Genomic DNA, 9,699 nt, shown 5'->3' with positions numbered 1-9,699 from the left:
TACTAATTTGTTCTCATTATAAGTGTATTGGTGCAGCCCTCCACAACAGTCCCAGTTTTTCATGTAACCAAATGGGAAAATGCGTTGCCCACCAATCAAAGTCATCACCAGTAATGCCCCAAATGTAACCAAAACTCTAACCCAGTGCAAGCAGAATATGTCACTTTTTTACAAAATGTAAATTGTTCTCTGAAGTTATACTTCAGATCAAACTGCACTGAGAAATACAGAAATCAGTTTTTCTTATTGTTACTTTGCTTCAGTTTTTAAGGTTCACTGAGTTTGACATTGAAACGTTGATTTTACATTATACCCATATTTTGAAGACTGGATGTTTCCTGTGCTTACCTTAAGCTGAGGTTAAAAGATGGGCTTGTAAAACTTTGTCTCATTACAACTTTCTAACTTGCCAGCAACACTTTATAAGGTTACACATCTCACTGGTGTTACAACACACACAAAATTAATTTTCAAAAAAGCAGGCTGCTTCTTGTGTCCAGTAGGTGCTTTGTCTTTTTTTGTGACAAACGTTTTTGTATCCATAGATGCTGAAGTTTTGAATGAGGATGTCTTGGGGAAAGCAGTTTTTTTTCTTTTGTTTTTATTTTTAAAAGGGGAAATGACCCGCAAACCTACTGAGAACTGATTTAAACAAGCAATCTAATTTAAGATAAACCAAACTTTTCACTTGAAGTACACGGTTAATTGAGCGCAGTAAGAGTTTTTTTTTCCCACTGACGCACGTTGTTGATTTGCCATGAATGCCACATCAGCAGCATCTGCTTTTTATTAGCATTAGCGCACAATGATACAATTATGATTCATACTCCTCCTATAACAGTGTCCATACATTATACATCATGCTTAGTCTTGGGTTTTTCTGCTATTTTAAGAAGAAAAAGAAATGTTTTACTACGGTTTATTTATGTTTATTATCCCTGTTTTATCTAAAGGCAAATAACTGGACGTTAGTAACCAATGAAATGAAATATAAAAATAGCATTTCTGTGGGAAACGTTTGCTTTGCTGTGTCATTATGGACAAGAAAGTGAAACCTGAGTGTAACAGAGTTATTTTGTGAATAGTAAATATAAAGTGTGCATGGACAAAAGTAACCAATAGGCGGTACTGTGCACTGTGCCATTCTTCATGGAGCTTTCTCCATCTCCAGCCCTGAGGACAACAACGTATCTCTGCCTTGGTTTGCTCCGTAATTGACCTAAATACAGCATCTCTGCGGTCCCTCAAGGCAGACTATCGCACAGCCCACACGAGAGCATACAAACTACGAGACCGTGTCCGGGTATTTCCTGGAGTAATTCCTATTCGCCTTTTGCCCTCAGCTCAAACCCGAAACGAATTTGCTTTGTGTATCTCTCGTAACTGTAGCAGGCTGTCCTCACATGGACTGCGTCGGGATGGTCTGCGCGCAGAAGACTCGTCTGGCCCGAGATAAGACGCCTTCCCAGGAATGACAGTATAAAAATTTACGTGTGGTGGATTTTAAAAGGGTGTTTTTTTTGTAACTGGCGGAGTCATAAAGTCATCATGCTGGATGATAAAACACCGCGACTGAAATCCGGTCCTCCATCGAGAGGTTCATCTTTTTACATTGAGAATTTGCTGGGAACTACAGGAAGACGTTCTTCAGCCGAGGAGCGAGCGGAGACTCCGAGCTTCAAACTTACTGGTCACGACCCGGGGATGTGTCCGGGTCTGAAAACGAGACGTCTGAGCGACACTGACAGGTCGGACGGGAGCGGAACATTTGCAAACACAGCGAATGGCTGCTCGAGAAGTGAGTTTGCTCCTGACCGTCCTTTTCGTCCCATCGAAAAGGTTACTGAAAATAACAAATGTTCGTTTTTGTTTCGACGATTTGTTCCTTGTTTGTCGCTTACAAGAGTCGGGTTAAAATATATAACTCATTTTATTATTGATAAACAAACATCACACAAACCCCCACATCTAACATTTATGATTTATGCATCTCGCTTTGGGGTCTCAATGGGGCAAAAGTGGACATGACGCATGGTCAGGGTTCACTCTCCGATTATCAGCCGTGTAGAAGCCAACAGCATTTGGCATCCACACAACGATCTCACAACAATCTCCCTCTTGTTCTTTAAATAGACCCGCAGCGAAGAGCTGATGCGTATTTATAATCTTGGAGAGGACAGACAGCATGAATGCGAGCAATTCCCCGCTGTGCACAAATCTGACAGTGTGTAGGATGATTTAAAGTAACTTTTTTTTTCTTTTTTCACGACATCCTTTGCAGGGCTTCTTTGCAAAACCAGCCGCTCGCACGAACACGTAGACCCCGTGCTAAACAGCGAACGGGATTCCCCAACTTTAACGGGAAAGGCGGGGGAGAATGACAAACCGGCCGAGAAGGAAGGCGACGGTCTGTCAGATGAGAAGGAAGAGGAAGACACGCGCTCCTCTTGCGTCTCTCTAGGGGACAGCTGTGACACAGGTGAGCTCAAAGTACACGTAATTCATTAAAAAGACACACAAAAAACCCAAATAGTCTTGTGCTCTGCTATAAGCACGCATGCGCCGTTCTAGTACACACTCACTCAAGCGGAATTTTTTTTTTTTCGATTTTAAAAAAGCAGCATTTGCAGAGCTTCTTGGTTAGGTGCATTTTCTTTCCGATAAGGTGCATTGACAGCAGCAGTGACCCAAGTTTTCAAAAGTTCGCATTAGAGAGCAGGGGTGCAGTTAGCATTTCTTGGGTCTGAGGGCCATACCCTGCTCTGCCAGTTACAGCAGAAGAGGGCAACATGTTTTATTTGATTTGATTTTTATTTTGTTGTAGAAATTAGATAAAAGCAAAGGATGATACATTTAGTAACTGAATGGAGACATTACATAACGGGTTAAAATACAAATATTAAACTTTATATCTAAATGCTATATGAACATTAAATTAGCTTAAATATTGCAAATTGCTTAATAGCACCGCATAGTTCGTTGTATTACATAGCAGTACTGCCTATTTGGAGATATTCACCTGGAGACTTGTTAGCATGAATTTGATCAATTAACAGCTACATGGTCTGTAAATGCAACACTAGAAATATACATAAAATGTTTACTGTTGCGATGTGTGCTAAGAAACTTTTAAATGAAGACACTGCTTCTTCTTGGCCTCAGGTGACATCACAGTGGTGCGAAAGAAGAAGACGCGCACTGTGTTCAGCCGAAGCCAGGTGTTCCAGCTGGAGTCCACCTTCGACCTGAAGCGTTACCTGAGCAGCTCGGAGCGAGCTGGGCTGGCTGCGTCGCTGCAGCTCACCGAGACCCAAGTAAAGATCTGGTTCCAAAATCGCAGGAACAAGTGGAAACGACAGATCACGGCAGATATAGAAGCCAGCAGCACCACTGCACCGTACGCCGCCCAGAGGGTGGTTAGAGTTCCCGTGTTGTATCGCGAGAGCGTCACTACCCCGCTGACACTGACAAACCTGCCCCACGTGTCACATCCAGTAGTTGGCTTCTCTAACTCTGTTAACTATCCGCTGTCTGGCCACTTCACCCATCCGGTGTCATTCATAACGCCACAGATGACCGGGCTGGTGTGACTTAAAGAGTGGAAGAGATCTCGTATACCTGTGACTCACATGAATCAAATAATGATGCTGCAAAATGTTCATGTTAGAATATTCAGTAAAGTTCATCCCTGCAGTGCACTGGGCATTGTCATCCTCTGTTGAAATGTTTCCTTTGGATGTTTTCTGGAAGTACATTTAGATCAAGGTGCCCGTGTCTACTTTCAGCATTAAACTTCCTCATCATTAGCAGAACCTTTATCAATTTATTGTAAGCAAAGGTCATTTTTTAAGATTTAGTACCAAATTTAGCACTACCAGGAATAAATTAGTATTACTAGAAATATGGAAATTGTGATGGATATTTTTGGACCATTCAAGCTGCCCACCATCCTTCTTTGTGCTTTACTGAGGACATTTCACACACATAGTCACACAGTTTCCAACTAAAGCTTTATTTTGCGATGATTTCTGTCACTGGAAAATATAGGGGTCCACGTACTTGGAAGAGTCAATATGTTTATGGTGTGTAAAGCGATGTAAAAAAATTAAAACAAAGAAAAAGATACTTTGGGAATTCATTAATTTGTAAATGTATAAGAAAAATCTGGAAATGAAAACACAAATTACTGTAAACAATCAGGTTACACATAGAAAAATCATCTGAGGACAAAAATCAGGACCAAAAGTTCATTTTTGTATATTTTTTTCTATACTTTATGCTTTCAACTTATATTCACATGCTACAGAAAAAGTTTTTCTTTGCACTGCTGAGTTTCCCATCACACTCATCTTCTCACGTGGCTTTAGACTGTTCAATTCTTTCTGAAATTTGAACCCACACACGTGACCTATGAGTGCTAAAATGTAGCTCATTTATGAAATAAAAGCCAGTATGGTGTTTGTGATATTGTGACTTTTGATAGCTGTTAGCAGGGGTAGGCTATTAGCAACACTGATTGACTGACACTTTTGTTTTTTGTTGTTAATTTAAGATGATTTTAATACAGAGTTTTGTACACTTCTATGTTCACATGTGAATAAAATTTTATGCACAAGGCGTTTCGTGGTTTCTTTCCTGTTTCTTGGCCATCAGCTGTTTATTTGGCATCTTTATTTGGAATTTAGGTTGTATGTGGGTTTCAAAATGTAAAAAAAACCCAACTTATGCCCAAGGGGCAATTAAGAAAGAAAAGAGGGCATCACATGAGATGAATAGTTTTTGATAGTGTGAGTAACATTTTCAAAGAAAATAAAAAAGAACAATGAGGTTAAGCTGAGATATGCAATGTTGGAGGCGAGATTAGAACAGCTTATTGTGTTAAACTTGGCTATGTTATGCGCCCCCTTAACCCATTGTCGGGTTACATAATTCTCATGCTGCCAGTAGTTAAAATGCTGTCAAAATGACATGTTAATGTTCTTTACAGAGATACTTTAAAAAGTATTTAGTATCTAAAATAAATAAATACATAAATAATAAATAAATAAAACAACTGGTAAGGTTTCCAAACTCTTAGTTTTTGCACACTTCCTGGGAAAGCAGGCTGCAAGAAAGCGCACAAACCTCCAATATGGCAGCCAGACGTAAATCTGCATCCCGCCCTCATCTGCCCCCTCAACCTCGCCAATCAAAAGCTACTAAACCGCAGTCTTCCGGGTCGTTGATTTACTGCGCACCGGCTCCTCTGTGCTCTAGTGGCAGCCGAGGAGCAATGGTGCTCGGAGCGTCCAGAGACGTCGGTGTTTCGGGTTTCTCGGAGGAGCAAATGAAATGCCGGGGAATATGAGCAAAGAGGATGCCCCCAGTCGGAGCACTTGTTTGACCTTCACAATTGACAACATCCTCAACCTGAGGCCGCAAGAAAGTGGAGATTTGGACTGTTCAAACGGGCAGAAAGACGGTGGATGTAAGAATGTTTTGGAGGAGCGATGTGAGGATGTGTGGGACGTCCGAAGGACAGAGGAGACAGGTAACTCTGACGGATATACCCAAATACCATATCTGTAAATTTCATAGAATTAAAGGGAAATTTTAGGCTAATTAATCTGTTTAGAAGCACAACGATAAAGATCAAAATATTTTTTTTTAAAAACGCTCAAAGTTCAAATTATTTGTGCGAAAATGCAGAAGCGCTTACAGGACGCCGGTTTGTGTCTGCTTTACTGGAATGTTGCTGAGCTTGTTCGCAGGTGTTTTTACGTTTGCCTTTACCGCTGCACCAAAGCACATCTTGTCGCTCCGTTCACAGTGAAGCCCAGAGTTCAGCGCGGGGGAAACACACCGCCGCTCACCGCTGGATCCTGTCCGCAAAATGAGTGCAGCGCTGAGGAGCCACAGCAGCAGCACCACCACCAACAACAACAGCAGCAGCAGACTGTGGACTCCAAAGCCATGGTAAAGAAGAAAACGCGCACCATCTTCTCCAAGCGACAGATATTTCAACTCGAGGCGACTTTTGACATGAAGCGCTATCTGAGCAGCTCGGAGAGAGCGTGCCTCGCGAGCTCCCTGCAGCTCACGGAGACCCAGGTGAAAATCTGGTTCCAGAACCGCCGCAACAAGCTCAAGAGACAGCTGTCCACGGACATGGAGGGCCCGCTGGCCGCCGATCACTTTACAGAGGCAGGAAAAAACGTGCAATTACCAACTTTTTACAAAGACAGCAGCGTGCTGGGCGGATGTTTGTTACCCATACCGTTCCCTGTCGTGTACCCGACAGCAAACGCCGCGCCTTACATTTACTTCTCTAACACTGGCAAATACTTTGGCCTCTTTGATGCAGACTGTTGAGTTGTCTCTTGGGTGCGTGGACACTCCGACTTACAGTCAGCCCAAATTTTTTTTGCATGATACGTCTGATCCTTTTTTCATTTTTAACTTTTTTTTTAAATGAGTTGTCAACATATCAACTAATTCAACGTGCATGCGCCACTTTTTGGTTTATCACTATTATTATTATTATTGTTATTATTATTATTATTATTATTATTATTGAATTTTATATACAGAGTTTATCATCTTGAATTGTGCATGCGTTCAAATCCTCGGAGAAGTTTTCCTTTGCGCAGTAATGTCATCTGAAAGAATGTACCATACGTTAAACTCCTGATGCTGCATCAGCCTTACTACCCTGCAATAATACTTTCTGTTTGTGTGTGTTCATTGTTTTTCCTGTGGAGCAACACTTGGTTTGTATTTATATGGCCTTATCATTGTTTAGTTTTTTTTTAAAAACAACTTTTATCTTTTGTTTTCACTTTTATAAGACTGTTAAACTGTGAAGACGGTTATTCTACGACGATCATATTTTGCAATAAAACGTGTAACATTTGCAGTTTTAAATGTGTGTTGACTTGTATCAGGAACAGCAACACAAAAAAACCCAAAACAAACAACAACAAAACCCAACAGATAACACCAAAACACGCCCAGATTGCATTTTTAATAATCCTTTATTTATTTATTAACTCATAATCCTACTTTTCCTTTCACTTTGTAAGAGTCGTTTCGCATTATTTATTCAGCGTTAGATCGTATTTAAAGATTATAGTAGATTGTCAGGACTTTATCACTGCAGGGAGAAAAATAAAGTTCAATAACGGAGAGCTGAGAAATCCGGGGCACACTATTTGCTTTACAGTGAACGAATTGTAAATTTAGTAGTTAAACCAACTTATGATTATACATTTTGAACCGAATTAACTAATGTACCACAAAAGTGTTTCCTTTGCTATCCCTAATATTAAAAGCAGAGACCATAAGCTGAATAATGATCACCATTTATCACCTCTGTGTTGACGTGCTGCTAAAAGTATTTTAAAATCTGCAGAAGCTTTACAGTCTCTGTTAGTGCCTTCTTGTGTGTTCATTCCTCCTGTTATTCCGCAGAGCTGTCAGGAAGCTCATTTTGTCTCTCAGAAATGTGTTTAAACAGATGACAACTTCTTGGTGTTTAATTAAAAGCTCTGTAACAACTCTCCATTGAAAAATCCAAATCCTAAATATATAAAAAATATTTATATAAATTGAATGATTTATTAGTTAGAAGAAAATTTAAAGTTGTAGAAGCCTGTCAACCTTCAAATAAATTGTCTTAATTTAGACTGATATGCTACAGAAAGTAACCAAGGAAGAGAAGTTTATTTAGAAAGCACTTTCCAGAGACAAAGTTGAACAGTGTTTGACACCAAATATAAATAAATAAATGCCTGTAATAGCTGTAATGCAGATTTTGTAAGTTCTGAAGTTAAGCGATGAATGAATATTATCAAATTCATATTTGAATGAATCACTTTCAGCATAAGACAGTATTAGTAAATATTACAAATCGCTGAGATGAGTAAAGACCTGTTTCTGGTAAGAATAAGCAACTTTTTCTGTTCAGTTTCAGCACAGATGTGAAAAAAAAGAGGAAACAAAAAGAGAATATTCAAAATGCTCACAGAGATATCTTATGTGTTGAGCCTATTTTCTTTCGTTTTATTATTCTGAAATTAATTTACCATCAAATGAAAACACTGAATTAGAAAAAACAATTGCAAACAACGTAAGTAAGCATATAAAAATTGCAGGATTTTTTATTAAACCAAAGAGTTGTTTATTTTAAAAAAAACCTTAAAAAGTTTACTTAGAAAATCTATCTATCTATCTATCTATCTATCTATCTATCTATCTATCTATCTATCTATCTATCTATCTATCTATCTATCTATCTATCTATCTATCTATCTATCTATCTATCTATCTATCTATCTATCTATCTATCTAGAGCCTACAGTGATGTACAGTTAGGTGTGAATAAGGAACAGTCCATTCGTACGGCAAGTTTGACCAAATCTGTGAGTTTTATAAAGTTTTCTTAATTTTGTAACAAAGTTAAAGATTTTTCTCATACAGAAGATGTAAGTTTATGAATTATGTATTTCATGGAAAATAAAAAAAAGAGAAAGTTTGTAAGTGAATGAGCAAATCAAAAGACTAAAAAGTGATTATTAAGACTTGGCTCCTGCACAGTTACGCCCTGCAGCACTTGTTGCCGATCAATTTTCCAGCTTGCTGCAGCAACACACATATTTTCAGACCACACGAGTTAATCTGGGCCAAATCCTTTCATAAAAAACAAACACACCACGATTTAGGTGGCCTGGAGTAAGATGCCACCCTGATATGTTCCCATTGCATCCGCAGTGTTATAATGCCACATAATACCGCCACAGACTGTAAAGTTCAACAAGAAAGAAGCTCTTTTTATTCTTTACAACGGAGAAAGAAAGATTTATTTTGAAGTCTTGAGCATTTGCTTAACTTTTTTGGGAGGTTTATAAGTGACAAGCAGTGGCTCCACTATCTGTACAGCAGAGCAAAGCATCTGTGCATAAACAGTGAGAGAAATGTGTGTTTAGGTAGACTTGCATCACTGCTTCTAGAGAGATTTTTCCTAAAGGGTCCAGCAAGCTGCACTTACTCACCGTTTCCGGGTCACTTCCCCCTTCAGAGATGGAGCCTCTTGCTGCTTTCTCCCTGTCACAGCCATTCAAGGCCCCATCGCTGTTAACCTGTTCATTCACCCTTTTAGTCTGCCTGCAAATCTGCTGTTTTCTCTGCTAAATTCCTGTCTACGATTACTGTGTATGTTGAGTTGTACTGTAGCTCATAACTGTTGCTCTGATGTCAAGTTAAAGTACCCAAATGCACCTTTGTGTATTTAAACTAAAGTAAATGATGCTTGTGTAAAATGCATTCACTACACTGCAATTTTACAATTTCCTTTATAATTTAAATTCTTAACATATTTAGAAGTGACAGTGAAAAAATGCTTCTCAGATTCCACACAGTTGGATTTAATTTAGCAACTAACCAGCTATTAAGAACATTTTATAACATATAATAATATATCTCAGGCAACTTTTACAGAGATCCCATAATCTGAATAATTAAGGATCTATGCAATGATATGGCAGTGCAGTCAGTATACAGTAAGCTTTTATGTTAATGAAATAAAGAAGAGATTTTAAACATGGAAGAATTCCCCTTTAAAAGTTAAAAAGAGCAAAAAAAAAACTCACAAAAACTCAAAGCTTTCTAAATTTTTTATGCAATATTAAACCTCACGTCAGAGTGTATTTTTTTTTAAAAACA

The 9,699-nt window shown here is 38.9% G+C and overlaps 2 protein-coding genes across 2 annotated transcripts; both read left to right on the top strand.

The window, feature by feature from the left end:
• The first annotated feature begins 1,136 nt into the window (after window positions 1–1,136).
• On the top strand, window positions 1,137–4,619 carry LOC146580300 (homeobox protein HMX3-like). Its single transcript, XM_085269582.1, has 3 exons — window positions 1,137–1,798; window positions 2,282–2,479; window positions 3,163–4,619. Exons 1-3 carry the CDS (start codon window positions 1,549–1,551, stop codon window positions 3,588–3,590), a joined length of 876 nt encoding a protein of 291 aa, XP_085125708.1. The 5' UTR covers window positions 1,137–1,548; the 3' UTR covers window positions 3,591–4,619.
• Window positions 4,620–5,263: 644 nt separating this feature from the next.
• On the top strand, window positions 5,264–6,875 carry LOC146580299 (homeobox protein Nkx-2.3-like). Its single transcript, XM_085269581.1, has 2 exons — window positions 5,264–5,530; window positions 5,810–6,875. The coding sequence occupies exons 1-2, from the start codon at window positions 5,332–5,334 to the stop codon at window positions 6,349–6,351; spliced, it is 741 nt and encodes a 246-aa protein (XP_085125707.1). The 5' UTR covers window positions 5,264–5,331; the 3' UTR covers window positions 6,352–6,875.
• The last annotated feature ends 2,824 nt before the right edge of the window (window positions 6,876–9,699 follow it).

Source organism: Mchenga conophoros, linkage group LG3 (assembly GCF_057382185.1).
Source record: "Mchenga conophoros isolate Kocher_MC1m ecotype Shallow Benthic linkage group LG3, M_conophoros_male_GT1.1, whole genome shotgun sequence".
Classification (NCBI taxonomy): Eukaryota; Metazoa; Chordata; class Actinopteri; order Cichliformes; family Cichlidae; genus Mchenga; species Mchenga conophoros.
This window is presented reverse-complemented; position numbering and strand designations above follow the sequence as displayed.